A 16,427-nucleotide genomic window follows, 5' to 3' on the forward strand; every position below is an offset into this window, starting at 1 on the left:
ATTGACCAAAAGGGCACTTGGGGGCAAGGAGCAAAAGGGGCAGGTGCTCAAGCACCCCCAGCCCCCCACGTGCCTGAGGAGTGGCATAAAACCAACAATCGTTCAGAGTGCCTGTGATGGAGGTCAGCAGCTACTTCTGCCTCCTCCTATTGTCCAGTGAATGCTTGTTGCAGTGCCTGGCAGGTATTAAGTAGCGCATGAAAAGTAGAGATAAAAGATGTTTTCAGACTGGCCTCTTTGCCCCGCCAAAACATCCAGTGCTGGGCAAAGCTTCCCCTAAAACTGGTTTAATTGTGACTGAATACAAGAGGAATGCATTCAAATAAAACTCTTCAGGTTTTATTTATAGAGCTCTGCACCCATCCAAAGATCCTCTGTCTGGTCTGTATTGTCTGTGGTTTCTGTTTTGACAACAACAACAAAACAATCCGCCAGCTGCTTTCAGGCAATCAATTCCAGAGTCAATAGAAAAACATCTGGCGTTCTGCGTACGATTACCCCTTTTTTGATATTTTCCGCGAACAAAAACACTCGAAAGAGATACCACGCATTAGTTAGATTCTGTATTGAAATATACAACGCCTTAGAATGGTATCTCCTACATTGTTTTTGTTGCATATTGTCATGTTAAAAACACAAGTTTGTACGCATATACCAACAGAAAATAGTGCATAGTTGGTGGTTTTACATTTGTTTATTTTTTTACAACAAAACACTGATACATTTGTTTGATGCCCCTTTTACTCTGATGCGCTTAAATAAAATCCTGTGCAACAAACAGCCTTCGTGACAGGTCGGGGTTACAGTTGTGGAGAAGATTAAAGCAGAGTCACGTTGTCCCAAGCCCTGATCATTTCACAGAGAGCTGTTCAATCCATGATCTGAAAGAGGAGCGAGTTTGGCACTTACTGGAAGCAAAATGGCTGTCCACCTTAACCAAAAAAAAAAAAAAAAAAAGCGGGAGAAGCTGCAGGTCAACTGCAACCACCGGTCACACACTCGGTCACAAATTTGGGCTGTGAAGAAGAGACAGGCTATAAGGAAGTCTCATTTTTAAAATTGTCACAAGTCAACGACGTGACAGAAACCACAATGAACTCTCCGTCTCCACGATGAATCATTTTGGTGGCAGTATAATGCTTTGGGGAGACTTTTCTTCAGCAGGAACAGGAAAACTGGTCATAGTTAAAGGAGCTGAATGGTAGAAAACCTGTTAGAGGCTGCAAAGGACTGTGACGGAGGTTTGGCTTCCACCAGGATAACAACCCTGAACATGCAGCCAGCGCTGCAATGAAAAGGGAAGTTTATTCATGAGTTGGAGCGGCCCAGTCCAAGTGTAGATCTAATTCCAACCGAGAATCCGTGGAAAGACTTGAAAGCTGATCTTCAAGTCCGTCCTATCTGACTTGGCTACTTTGCAAAGATAACTTTTCAGTTTATAAATGTTAAAGGCTGCTATGAAAGGCATAAAAACCAAATCCTTCAGTGTCTTCCACTTGAGAGTGACATTGTACTTTGTGCTGCTCTAACACAGAAATACCTATTCAAATTCACTGAATGTGTAAGGATCAAGAGGTATGAATCCTTAATGGCTGCAGTGGAGAAACGTATGAATCAGATTCTAATTTCTCGGTGCTTCTTCATCTGGTATCAAATTCCAGCCAAGCTGACGCTTTTTTAAGAATTCCCATCGGACAGCAATCCTACAGAACATAAGCGGCGTGACGGCTAAAAACTGAGGGCGGTCGAGTGCTCGGCTTCACACCTCCTAACCCGTGATTGAACCCTTACTTTTATATTTATTCTGCAGCCTTTATCACTTCCTACACGGCGAAGTCTATAAAAACCGAAGGAGAAGAAGCAGATGTGCGGGAGCGCAGCGAGGCAACAGAAGCAGGGGGGAAGATGAAAGGATCTGGGAATGAGAACGATAGAAGAAAAGGCTGAGGTAGGAGGACGTGAGGAGGAGCGGAGTGGAGGATGAGCAGATTGCTGCGGGAGAGAACAGTGTTTGTACTCTCTCTGACACACTGACCTAGTGATGCGGTGAAGCTTCCAGCTCCAGATTACAAAGCTGCAGCCCTATGGGATGTGGAAGGGGAGGACGGCGAGGGGGATTAATTATGCCTCCAGAGGGAAGAGAGCAGGAAGATTAACTGATTGGGGGAAGCATTGAGGGATTACGGCTCTATGGATGGAGGGAGGCCGAAATAATCTCGGCGAACCAACTGGCACAAGCCAGGACATGCATGTTTGCGTGTGCTTCGGGCTCACTGAGGGAGTAAACAACACGTAGAGTTGGTGGAAAATGTAAGGTTAAATCACTGCGGTGCACTGATGCACGAGGATGTTTTACAGTGCGACCGGCGAGAAGTCCGAGTGGAATCTGAGGAGAGCTGACGGTGCAGGGTTTGACCACAAGGGCCCCTGCTGGAACCATGTGCAGCCAATCAGTTACAGTCCGTCCCTCCATCGCTACAAAGACTCTTTGATGTGAGCGAGGGCTTTAAATTCAACCCCAGGGAGTCACAAGACGAGACCTGGCTTTGATCTGACTTAACAGCAAACCTTACGTTTCTCCTAACAACAAAAACTGCAAAACAACAAAATATCTGCTCGCCTGATGTTAAGATTGTCGCCGGCGAGCAAGATGGAGTGCGTTAAATACGAGTGCCTCATATGGAGCCGCTTCTCTGCGGCTCCCCACTGTGGTTGCCACACGATGTTGGCCATAAAGTAAAGTTGGGTGTGTTTCCTGTTTCCATATTTTACTAACCATTTACTCAAGGAAATACTGATATAGGTCATACGGCTCACTGCCCAGAGCGCCATTGAATCAGTGGGATACACACATGATTAGCAGGGTTTCATGGTGTGCCCCAAGCAAGTTTTTTTTGTCTGTTTGCTTGTTGTCGTTGGTTCTATACAACATCAGCATAAGACAATATGGTCGCACACTGCGGCTAGGAAAGGAAGTTGGCATTTCATTCAAGAAACACATTTTATGTTTTGTTTTTGTTTTTTCCAAGAAATCTGGACCTATAGTATTGACTCTAGTTTAAAATCTGAAACATTTTGAATAGCCAAACCTGAACTGGATATTTCCACCCCAAACCCAATTAAACTCAGATTAATTTGTCCCCCTCCCTCCTTTATTCCTCTCACCCCAAGAGAAATCAAGATTTTCAATCCTTTTCTTGGCAATGGCTTCAAAACACCCACAAATTGAGAGAAACATTCCCTGAAATCTCATCTCATCTCTTCTAACCACTTCTCATTCTTATCACAATGTATACAGAGCACAGATGGTGGGGGGGTGGGGGGGTCTTGCCCAGGGCAGCATTCATGCACGGACCGCCACTGGCCAACATTGTACTTTAAAGCATTCAAACTCTCTGTGTAATCTCAGAAATTCAGCTTTGCCTTTTTGCTCCTCTATCACAAACAGTCCATCTATTTATGTTTCATTTCTACCAGCCAATCCTCCCCAACCCCCCCGGTCAACTTCCTCATCCTGTTATACCGTCGCTGGCAGCCTTCCAAACGTCCTGCAGCTTCCCCCTCCCTCCGAGTCTCGTCTTCTCCCATGCTCTTTCCCACTTTTTCGCCGGGCAACAAAATGTCTGCCGCGCTCAAATCCATGCCGAGGCCCTCCCCTCCACGCGCTCCCTCCGCGGGAGCCGCGCAGCGGTTACATAAGAGCCGAGGTCAAAGTGTCACTGCCTTTGTCAAGGCAGACGCAGGGCGACGAGGAAACGAGTGAGGGTGCAGGGGCGAAAGAGGAGGAAAACGACTCAGACAGATGTCTGAGAGCGGAGTTGTGCGGAAGATTTTAGCTGATGCACATAAACGAAACGGCTGTGGTATTTGGATATATTCAAATGTGTCAAACTGAGATGGGGAAGTATACAAATAAAAACAGATAATGTGTGCAATAGAGGGAAGTGGCAAAAGGACAAAGTTCTGCAGATACACAAGCCCATGCTGGAGAGCGTGTTTGTGCTTGTCTGTGTAATTCTGTGACGATCCCGTTGGCTTTCTGCGCTCTGCTGCTCCACTAACCTAGTTCGAGTAATCTTTGCCTTCATACTGTTTCATAACAGCGCTGCCAGATCATTGCATCATAAATCCGCTTGCCGCTGCAACATCATCCTTCCAGTTCCCAGAAAACAAAATCGTCCCAAGAACAGAGATACACAGATTCAAAATTGCTTTCATTTGTTATGCCGCAAATCTAAACTGATGAGCTGGAAACTTTGCCTGCCACAAGTTAGTCACCAAATGGAAAAAAAATAAAATACCCAGACACAAAAAAATAAAACGAAGGCAAGAAAATCTGCAGAACAGATTCTAGAAGGGGGGGAGAAAGTATGGGTCATTTGGCAAGTGTGCACTACTTGTGGGTTTAATTGAGATGTTAGGAGTCGTGACATGCTCCTAGATCAGTTTGGAATAACAGATGCAAAACATCAGCCCAACGTCTGCGAGTCCAAATCCATCGGGCAAAGAAAACCCTTGCCCTCAAGATAATTCATCAGAAGATAGAGAGTGAGCAAACGCTGGGAAGATGGCCAGAGATTATATTTCATTCAGTATTTCCAATTCAAATCGACTCTACGTGCAAGTGATCTGAGCACATAAACACAAAACGGGTCCACAAAATCAGTTGACATTTGTTGTCGTAAAATCAAAAGAATGATCCTATCTTTATATTCAACTACTTTTGCTACGACACGCCGCAGAAAACCTGTCAACAAAAACAACTTCTAGTCATGCAATCCACAAATCTGGCCTATAATAGAAGAGTGGTGAGAACAAAACCGTTATTGAAAGAAAGTTTTAAGTTTCGTTTAAAGATTGCCTGTAATCTGGGTTTGTACAGCCTTGGTTATGGACCATTTCTTGAATCAAGCACATCTGAAAATGTGCTTGATTATAGCACGCTCATGTATTTGAATGGCTCAGTTAAAGTCCAGACTTGCATCCAATTGAGAATCTCAGTTCCAAACTTCCAAATTGATGGTTAGAGACACTCTCCATCCAATGAAGTTAAATAAACTAAAAAAAAAGCTTGAGCTATGTTTCTACGAAGAAGCATAGCTTCTTAGAAACATAGGTCTGAGAGCTATGTTTCTAAGAAGCTATGTGCCATTCTCCAGATGTGCAGAGCTGGTAAAGGACCTTGAAACAGTTGCAGAGTTCATGCAGCAGAAAGTAATTTTACAAAGTAAAGGCATGCATCCCACACTTTTCTGATTTTAATTCAGTGTTTCTCAACCCTAGTCCTCACCGACCCCTTCCCTGCTCTGCATGTTTTAGATGTGCCTCTATTCCAGAACAGCTGATTCAAATGATTGCATGACCATCATGTACTGCAGAAGCCTGCTAATTTCCCAGAGATACAATTCAGGTGTGTGGCAGAAGGGAAATACCCAAAACATGCAGGGCAAGGGGGCGTGAGGACCAGGGTTGAGAAGCACTGTTTTAATTGGTCAAAAAAGGAAACAAACTCCCACTTCCCATCAGCTTTATAGTCACGTTCTACTTCGTTTTTGTCTAATCTGGAGAAACCACACCGACATTTTCGTCTCCAAGATGACAACAACAACAACAAAAAAAAGTGAAAAGCGTGACTCCTTCTGCAAAGCACTGTGTCTGCACACTAAGTCAGGCAGACCAATCACCAGGGCAACAAAGGTGTGGTGGGTTCAACACCGCTTATCTTTTTATAGATAACAACTTCTTGGTTCAGGGTTTCATAATAAAACACTTGCTTCATTTCATCAAAACTGACAGGCTGCCTAAAATGAAAAGAGGCAGGAGGAAGGAAAGGGTGTTTAAAGACGACACTGTGGCTTTCAGTTCTGCAAGATCATAGTCAATGTGACGTGAAACAGCTATTTTGTCGAACAAAAGACCCGTTTGGTAGGTTTTTGCTGTTGGGTTTTTACCTTGGCACCACGCCATAAGAAAGGTATGATATTACCTAACTCAATGGGCCCTGCTCCGTTGCACAAATAAAGCTGCTTTGGGCAACATAATGCCAGGGAAGTATTAAAGCAGAACTGACCGCGGCTGTAATTACCTTCCTAATTCTTGCTCAAAGGAGTTGAAGCTGATCCTTCTCACATTACTCTCCTAGACAAAAAAAAAAAAAAAAAAAAGCCTGTACTTTTTTTTTAATCTTTTGCCAGGCCACCTTAAACGCGCTCTCGATTGCGCGCTCCCGCGCCCGTTGCGGGAGGAGCTGACGGCGGTGAGATCATGTGAGAGTCCACGCTTGGAGAAAGTAGGTTAGCAGGGTAGACGGAAAGGAAAGCAGGCGGAGAGTCAGAGCGCAGAAAGGGGGGGTCCAAACAACGCTCCTTCATCGTGCGGATCAAATCTGTCAAATCAAACCACAAAACAACAAAGTTGAGGAGAAGCTGCTGCTCGGTGCGCGACGGACGTCTACCATGAGATCCGAAGCGATTTCCTGCACTCTTTTCTTTTACTCGAACTTGATCGAGCGATAAATAAGAGGAGTTTATTTATTTCTCTCTTTTTTTTGCCACTTTCTGTTTTCCTTTTTTTTTTAAAGGAAAGAAAAAAAAGGTTTTTGGGGTCGTGCTTATTAAAGCTGATCGCAGTTGGGAATAAGTTCATATTTATACAGCCAGTTTAGTCTGGCTCCGGCGTTTTATTCGCCTCTCGTCTGTTTTCCAACACTAAATTCATGTAGCCGAGTCTTCACCGCCCTGCCCAGAAATAAAGAACGCATCGAAAATGAGAGGTAAGTTTTTTTTAAATCATTTATTAATTCATTGAAATGAATAAATGATTGCTTGTGCAGCCATGCTGGATCATAATGTTGCCTGTTTCGGGTTGGATTTGTTACCACATGTGTGCGCACAGGGACTCTGTAGAGAGCGCCTGCTTTTCCTCCCAGTGCGCACTAATCCCTCCTGACTGGATTATGGCCGCACAGAACCCGAGGCGGCGCTCTGCGAAAACACCAAAATTCCCATCAAGTACGATGATCAGTGAGGCTTAAATTAAGAGAATAAACGAGAGGCACATAAAACTGCGTGTTTTCTTCATATGAAATTCAGAACGCGAGGCTTAGGCTGTGGTTCCTGCACGCGCAATGGTGCATTTTGCAATTCACGGCGGTGCGACGTCATAAACGTCAGAAAAAGAAGAAGAAAAAAACCTCACCTGTGACTTTTGTGGATTTTTTTCGGGGGATCCATGTTGGAAGTTATGCAACAAGAGAGAGGGGGAGGGGGGGAGTTGTTGTTAACCAAACTATTATGTAATCGATCTTATCAGGTTTCTGACAATGTTAATCAAATAGATAATTAAAAAAAAGCTTTTATTTTGCATCTACTTATTTTGCATCTACTTGTTTTGCGTCGTAAGTGCTTTCACTCTGAGGCTGTGTGTTTATTGTGCACCTATGAACTTGAATTGTTACGTTTTCCTTTGAAATCCGCGATTGCCAAATTTAACAAAGTGATCCTTCGCACAGCCGAGGTTGCGCAGGATCAATCCTTGGTGTTGTTGTGGTGTGATGGCTGTGCCAGCATGGCCGACAGTGTGAGTTACGGAGGGAGAGAGAAACCCGGCTGTTCCACTGACCTAGTTATGTCACGGAGCATTATACAGCATCTACAGCGGAGGGAGGGGAGGAGGACTCTGGGAAGCTTCGTGACGGCAAAAGCGCGCAGCGCCATGTGCGGCTGCAGGCGCAAACGTTACGCCCAGTGAGATCCCAAAAGGAGCTTGAGTGAATTTTATTTCAAGAAATTGCTGTCAAGTATTATTGCCCTGGCTTAAGGAGCGCGGTCTCCTTTTCAGCTTCTGAAGTTATCAGAGGCGGTTGTAGACCATATGAGGCCCCGGGGACGTCGGCAGACAAAATCACACAAAAACACAATAACTTGACGGCACAATACAATGGAAAGGAATTTAAGAGAGAAACGAAATATGCAACAGAAACTTAGTCACCGTTTCTCCTAATGAATACCTGATCCAAATCTGTGCTTCATAATCAGTTACCCACTGGGTTCTGGAAGTGAACAAATGTGGGATCGTCAAAGAAAATGGCAAATATGATGAGAATTTACAATAAAAAAGATCAAATTTAGAGAAAAATATTAGCTTTTTCTGTCTCCAATTGGTTTGCTAGTTACTCGTATACTGAATTGATATTTGGGGTCACTGTTATTTTGTCAGTTGTCACCAGAAATGAAACTTCTTCACGACAGCACGATGCGTTTATAAAACCACATTCCAGTTCAGAGTGAATACTTGGAGTAGGATGCTCAGTGTGCAGAATGTGTACAGTCTGGACATTGGCTGCTGGCGAGTTCGGTGGGCTCTTTCTATTTTAAAAGATGCAAATACCACTGGAGTCTGAGCGGGGGCCCGCAGAGGGGGGACGGGAGCAGAGCTGAGCACTTCACTGGCCTCTAACACAAGTTGTCTGTCCGTGTGTGACACACGTCTTGTGATCTTTCACCATTGCTATAAAACGTTGTGCGGAAGTGCACAGACAGCTGACGACCTGCTTACAGTAGAGCAGGACACAATCCAGAGTTCGTAGCGAGCGCCTGCGGTGGGTCAGCATACCAAAACTGCAGGAGAACTTGTTCTGATTGCATCTTATGTGCTCAGGCCACCATACAAAATGCTGACGTGTATTGTGAGAGAGCAAACAAGAGGTTGTGTGAAGAAAAGAAAAAAACCTACATTTTTTTGGCCGAGCTAGCTAAGAAAGGACAGCAGTTTGTTTACATTTGGATATCCGGCCAGAGAGGGAACCTCCCTCCGCCAGAGGCCCCAGTGTTTCTCCGTCTGTCCCCAGCCCCTTTTTTTCTTGAGCAAAAAAAATCAATTTCCTCCTAGACAGAGATAAGACGACTCTCTTTGTAAGTCAACTCTAGTCTCACAGACAAGTAAAAAAGGAGAAAGACACCCAGCAACTTAAAAACATTAGTTGGCTATATTGAGGGGTTGCTCGAAAGGGGAGCGAAGCTGAATGTTGCAGACTGAGTTTTGTGAGACATGTCAGAGGCAGCCTAGTCAAACCAAACTCCAAACTGAGCAACAGTTCACGGCCACCAAACTAAGTAGGAGGCAACAAGTGTACTAGGAGTTGTCGCAAAAGTCAAGCTGAGAAATCTAATTACTTAAATGATACATTAGTGGTAACAAAGTAAAGCTGTGGTATGTGGTATTTAAAATGCAAAAAAAGTATCCATATAGTACAACTGCATAAAGTGGAGAGGTAAAAACACACAGCGTTAAACTATGTGCAGATCAGTAAAAGTTTAATCTTTTTAATGTTGAAAAACATTGAAGCTGAGGTTATGGTGCCATAAGTGGCCTTACTAAAGTAAGGCCCTGCACTGAAGGACTTGGCTTCAATAGAGAATATTGATATATATTGATATTCTTTGGCTGATGTCACTTTCTAGAGGCAAAATATATCAGATGAACAATGCTTGGGAATTTGAATAATAGTATTTAAGTGTTGGGTTTGATGGTATTTATAGGCGATTACCTTTTTGTTTCCAGTTTTATTCAAATATCAATTGCATGTCCAAATCTGAAACCCTTAAGTTTGCCCAAATGTCTTTTTTGACTTTATTCTTTTTTTCTTTTTTTTTTTTTTTGGCTTAGAGCATCCTATGCTAAGTATAGAGTCGGATGCTATGAGTTTAATATAAACTGTTTTTTATGTTAAAGCAGAAACACCCTTTCATAATACTCATGATAGTTCAGTGTTAGTGATGCGAGTCTGAATCCCCCTCGCCCCACCCAAAAAAGAAAGTTGTGAAAATAGATTCCTTTACATCTGATTTTAGGGAAATAAAATCTAGAAATTATTCCACACACTTTAGCCACAAAAAGGCTGGGTTTTTTTTAAAGGTGCAGAGCTCCAAATCATGATGCTTCCACCTCTCGCTGAATTTGTTCTCATTTTGTTTCACCAGAAAGTGTGAAATCTACCTCATCTTAGAGCAACCAGCATTTGTCACCATGTTGTTTCTCATGCCATAAGAGATTTGCATTGTGAAAGAAATAATATGTTTCAACAGTTTCCCAGGATTATAAAGATTACATTGCACTTTTATGTGTATGCGGGTTGTCAGGTGTGATGTTGCTAGGAGTGTTTGACTTTATCAGAGATCATCTCTGACACACTGACACACTGACTGCGTGACGCACTGGTCATGGGGCATGTCGGACATTTTATCACCTGGCTCGTTCCTCGTTGGACATCGAGAATCACTGACTGAGGCTCAGTCAGTGATTTTCCTTCTCCCTTAAGCCCGCCGCACCCTCTGCTGAATTACTTCTTTGTGGAGACAACCACTTTGTACATACAGCTGGCTGATAAATAGTCAGAGGCCAGCGTGTTTGTCTCGGACGTTAAAACTGTCTCTTTCCCTTGTTTGCCTTGCGTAAAGGTTTCCAGCCCCGAAGTTCAAAAACACCTGCTTTGTTCTGGAAAATCTGTTCCTGTTTTGCACTTTCTTTCTGCTCAGTTATCATTTGTTGCAGATGTCTACTCAGATTTTGTGACAAACTTAAACCCCTCCAGACCTTACGCATCATGCTTGAAACAAAAAAAGCGGCACTGGTGTTGATCTTCCTGGAATGCTCGGTGTCTCGAGAGAGCGAAAGGTTAAAAACACTGAGCGCAGCTCAGCAGTGATATTCAGGGTTAAAGGTAATCACTCTCCGCCATTATCGACGGCGAGCTAAATTGGTCTGACGTGCTTCACCTTCACAAGTCATAATCCTTTCAGACCTTTCAGCTAATTGATAAAGAAGCACATATTCTGATCAGGAATCAGCCTCTGATGTCACTTTTGAAGCAAAAACGCAGATATTGATATTCAAATACCTCTCCTTTGGATTTTCAAACACAAATCTCTCAAATCTCAAAGTTTGGAGTTAGCTACTTGCTACAGACCTTCCTCAGTTTGTTTCCTGTTTTCAATTCTATGATTGTGTGCATGCAGCTTAGTTTGTTGATCCTCATTCATTTACCAGGTTACGGTCAAGTGAGTCACATTATACACGTATAAAAACTAATTGAGATCTTTGATCGGAAAGGGTTGACTCAAGGTTTTACAGCCAAAATGGCTTCGTCTGAGCGAAACATGCCTCAGCCTGGCAGCCTGGGCTGGACTTCAGCAAAGGATTACTGAGGGAGTGTCAGTGGAGTTCTTACAAACACCACAGTTTTCAAGGTTTCTAAGAAAAATTATTGGGTCATAACATTGAGATGTGTTTATGTATTTGGATTTCCATGCGAGATATCCCACACAACTATTTTGAGAAGACAATGTAACCAAACGCAAACCAAACGGCACCTGCCAATTTGATGGTGCGCTCTTTTTGTTCTGAAGTTGGGAACATCACAAGTTGCCTCCGAGTAGAACCACATGATTAAACACTCGAATGGCAAACAAAACAAAAAAAAAACCATTGTCAAAGTACCGTGCATTAAATATGTAGACGCACTTAAGGCATCTCTTTCAACTACTGGTGCACTTACAATATTTATGTTTCTGGATGTTTTCTTTTTATAGTATTTTACCACATAAAACTTTACCAGCCAATACGAGTTGGCATAACAGCCAATAGTGAATCCCACTGATTTTTCCAGTCTTCAGCTAGAACTGAACTCGTTCTCAGATACGAGCGCTAACTTCCTGACCAAATCAAATACTGTGTGTGCACACGCTCCATGGTTTCTTTTCTGTCTTCCTTGGATTTCAGTGACTATGTTACATCGCCATTTTCAAGTCTAGCATAGTTACTGTATATTCTTTTGCATGGATGGAGACATTTCTAGAGATGGCAACGTGTTTGTTGGAATCTTTTCAGGCCTAGAAAAGCTTAAAGTTGACGTTAAACCATCAGTAGTTTGTCTTTGTTGTAGTTTGTATTTGTGAAGTAAACTTGTGAGGTTGGGGGTCACCAACACTGTCTCTGACCCAAAGTCCCACCTTCTTCGAAATCTGGCTAATGCCAAGATATTGCAATGTGAACTAGCTAAAGATGTAATATGTTGGTGTATTTTTCACAGTTGGTTGTATACTGACAATGAAAACATGGTTATATAATGATTCACACTGCAGGATTTCAGAAAATGTCAGGTGTTTTAAAAAGAGTATCAAAGAAGATTATTCTTAAATCTGCTTTTGTGTCGATGACATTTCAAGTGCCATACGAATTGTCAAAACATTATTAGTGAATGAGCCACTTTTAATAGGAATGCAGCATAGATTATGAAACGTTAAAGGAGTGGTTGTGTTGTGGCTAACTGATCAGACAGGACAATGTTGGGTAAACCAGCAGTTCTGCTGTGACTTACTAAGATTTAATTATCTACTAAATGTAACTCATCAACAAGCCCAAATAACTTGGAGAACAGCTCTTCTTCAAATCGCTCAGTGTTTTCAATAGAAATGTCTGACGATGAAATCTCACCATTCCGGTCTGTCTGGCCTTCTTTAGAAACTGTTTCCACCAGTTTTATTGTTGCCACATATTTCTGAAAGCCATACAGTGTTCTTATATAATACTCAAACATTTTTGCTTCGGCTCTAAGTACAACTTAACAGATGCAAATACAAGGAGAAAACACAGAAAACTGCTTCAAGAGGTCCAGTTAGATTCCCTTGCCTTGGGGTTGTCACCAAAGGCTTCCACTTTTGAAAGTTTACTTGAGGGAGAGTAAGTAATCTCACCTGTAAAATAATAATTTACAGTGAAGCAAATGGAAAACAAAATTACCAAAATGTTTGCCTAGAAGCTTTAAGAAAATATAACTGACTGTGCTTGCATATCAAATAAGGGTTGTACGCTGGGAAAGAATGCGCAGTGTGTGTGCGCGTGTGTGTATTATAGCTGGCTTGGATGGTTGGCTGGGCATCTGTGCGTTTGTGACTCTCAGCACACCACAAGAATAGAATAAGCAGAAGCTCAATGTCAAAGGAGAACAGAGAGGGCTGGGAAGCAGACGGTCAAGTTCAAGGTTTGAGCGGTTTGAGTGCGGTGCACTTGCCCGTACCATGACGGTCACACCGCATGTGGTGTCATGTTACTGGCACTCCATGGTGAAGAGTTAGACAAATCTGTAAATATATATATATCGTGCACTGACTTGTATCTTCTTTAAGCTTGTCATTATGTAACCCTGCTAATTCTGTAACTGCATAGATGCTTTGTGGCAAAGTTTTAGCATTGTTCAACTCCACCTTAAAACTGGTTTGGACAGAGCGCTGGCTCCACTCCCTCCCTCCTCCCTCCCTGCCTGCAGTGGGAAAGTGTGTCAGTGGGACAGAACGTCCACATGGGCTGACAGGCTCCAGCCCCAGAGTGACGGATGACTCAGCCAGTGCCGAGGCAGTAGCCAGCGCCGACCAGCCAGTGGGAAGCAAAGAGCCCGAGGAGGGGCGGGACGACGGCTCGCTGCTGGAGTGAGCTTGCTCAATGAGCTCTTGCGAAGAATGCTCCCCGACAGGAGTTATATAATCAAGAGGCGCGGGAGGGGCAGAGAGCCGGGAGAGAGGGGAGGGTGATGTTTTTCCATTGCATGCCTGCAGCTGCCCTCATCAGTTGGACTATTTTAGTCAACAGTTTTAGCGAAGAGACAGTCGAGGCGTTTGTGGAACAAAAAGGAAAGAGGAAAGTTGTGCTTTTCAGAGCTCCAGAGTCCAACAATAACCTCAGAATTCCTCCACAGTTTTCCATACGCAAAACCGATCAGATCGCTCTGACCGGCAAAAAAAAATGATCAGATCGCTCTGACCGGCAAAAAACCGATCAGATCGCTCTGACCGGCAAAAAACCGATCAGATTGCTCTGACCGGCAAACCCAGGTGCCGACCAACTGTCTCTTGAAGTAATTGTAGCAGAAGAAAAGGTTTCTTTGTATATGTGTCTTATGTGCTGCCATCATGTGATTTCCTATCTGCCTGTATGCTTGGTTTCTTCGTCGGTGGGGTGGGGGGTGAGGCCGTGTGAAGGGTGTGCACCGCCACACTTCGTATGGTGTTATCTAAGCTTTCGCTGTGTGTGCAACTTGGTGTTTGTGTGTCTAGAAAGAAGAAGACGCAGCGCAGTATGTTGAGCAGGTGGTGTTTTGAGTTTCACCTTTTTTAAAATGTGAAACATGACATTAATGTATGTCTGCCTTTCATGTCCACTGGGTTGGAAGACGGAGTGACATTTGAAAATAACGCTTTTGCATCATCTTACCAGATAAGCTTGGTTGTTTAGCAAATATGCGTTCAGCTGTCGATAAAATGATGCAACTGTGACTCTTATATTGCAACAATGACCCACCGAGAACAGTGCCTAATCTCACTCTGCCATTGTGTAATTTCAATCACTATGTTAGATGTTTGAAACTAAAAGTGAAACTGGTGGCATAACCTATTTTTTTTTATTAGTGCCTAATGCATATCTGCTCATGTAAGAGCACTCGTAGAGCTTTCATATTTCACTACCAGATGGTTAGTTAATCCTTGAGTGTATATGTAAAAAATGACAACGTTGTTAATTCCTCATCCCAACAGATGCACCATTCAAAAAGGAAGCGCATCAGAAGCGGCACACATTGTAAAGATGTAAAGGGGCTTGATTTTTCCCTAAATCCTGTTTATTTTTCATGTTTAGATCAAAGTATGAATTATTTTAATACTGCAGCATATGTGGCATGATTGGAAATGGTGTGATAGCAGCTTTACATAACAACACACAGTGATTTTTTTTTTTCTTATCGTATCATTTAATATAATTCCAGGGAAAGTGATTGGAGTTTTGTCCCAGCTGTACAGAGCATGAAGTAAACTACTGCTGCCCGTCAGTGGACTGAAAGACAAATTTGACTGTTTAAAAATATTTCATAACGCAAAACATACTGTAGACTGCAACTCTTATTAAGGTGACTGATTCAAAACAGAAATTGCAAAACTACCAGCTGGATGTCTGTCAAGACTTTGCCCAGTCTGACAAACCAACTGGATAATATCAACTTGTTAAACTGCTAAAATATTAAGCAGTAGTTCATTCTAGGGTTTTTTTTTTATCTATTTATTTCTAAATAAGCGACACAGAAGTGCTTCAAATGACTGTACTGTTATTGTTACTTTCTAAGCATTAGAAAGGTCATGTCATAGTCCTGCACTATGAAATAGCTGCTAATTGTCGTCGGCACGGGATTCACAAAGAGTCGGTTTGAAACGAGCAGTAGCCTCAGTAATGAGGCATGTTTCAGGCTCCCAGACTCATAAACTGGAAGTCTACACCTTTTAATGCTGTCATGGGGTCTCCTGGAGAGGAGCAGCAAGGGGTTACATAACGGCTCACGAAAATGAAACCCGAAGCCTTTTTAAGCATCAGCCATAATGTTATGATCACACTCCTAATATTTGGTAGATTTTATTGCCCCGTGGGCTTCGCAGTGGAAATTCTTTGGACTGAGCTGGCGTCCCATAAATGATGTTAGGCCGTTTAAGCTGCTGGGTTGAGGGAATTCGGAGGCTGGCGGACACTTCTGATGCTGATTCGTGTTGTTTGAACCATTGTGAGCGGTTTTATTAGGATCAGCTGAAGGCCTGCTACTGTAGAGAAAGTGTTGCACCCATGTTTAGTTCTAGAAAATAATTAGGTTGTTGCCAAGGTCCAACAATCAGAATGGCTTTGCATTGCAGGATATGGAACAGAGCTTTTTTTTTTTTTTTTTTTTTAATTGGAAATACAATAAATAAATCAGAGATCACAATCTGCCAATTTTACCCACAGAGTATACATTATTGCATTTTAGTTTAGTTATATGTCGGTGCTTAGGAAAAACACAAAGTACAGTCAAAATTGGAATACACCAACTCTCAAAGGGAATCTGTATTAGCAAAGAAATACATCACTAATTTTCCCTTCCAGTGACTGTAATGTTATGGCTAATTACAGCCATTGCTGACTACTCCTAGCTACGGTCGTCGTGAAGGCGTGGCATGTCTTAGCGCAGGTTTCGCTCAAGATTTTTCCATTTATCAACCTTGTAAAAATGTCCAGGAGTCTTACCAGGTGAGATGATTAGCAAATATAGCAGCAAATCTTTCAGAGAATTTCTTCTCGGGTAGCAAATTCGCATGCCTGCGTAAGTTTTACGGTTCTTTTCTTCTGCTGACCTGTTTGTTGCTTTCCACACACTCGAGACTTTTTTCCCAGCATCTGGCATCATTGAAGAAAAAAAATACAAACGTATATCACGACGCGCTGTAATAAAAACAGTCATTTCCATAACATACCCTTTGCTTGCCTTGCCTCCTGAGCGCGCTTCCCCCTCGCCCCCCCCCCCCCCCCCATTTCCCTTTTTTTTAAAACTCTCCTCCGCTTAAACTTTCCTCGGGGGGGTT

General features: G+C 42.9%; 1 protein-coding gene across 1 annotated transcript in view; it reads left to right on the plus strand.

Annotated features, from left to right (window-relative positions):
• Positions 1–6,202: 6,202 nt before the first annotated feature.
• Positions 6,203–16,427, plus strand: part of LOC106951426 (nuclear receptor ROR-beta-like) — a 21,356-nt gene continuing 11,131 nt past the window's right edge. The window contains exon 1 of the mRNA XM_015038965.1: positions 6,203–6,772. Coding sequence (XP_014894451.1) covers positions 6,766–6,772 — 7 coding nt within the window. The 5' untranslated portion in view covers positions 6,203–6,765. The remainder of the gene's footprint in view (positions 6,773–16,427) is intronic.

This window comes from Poecilia latipinna, unplaced genomic scaffold (genome assembly GCF_001443285.1).
Source record: "Poecilia latipinna isolate Pla-1442-1.1 unplaced genomic scaffold, P_latipinna-1.0 Scaffold459, whole genome shotgun sequence".
Classification (NCBI taxonomy): domain Eukaryota; kingdom Metazoa; phylum Chordata; class Actinopteri; order Cyprinodontiformes; family Poeciliidae; genus Poecilia; species Poecilia latipinna.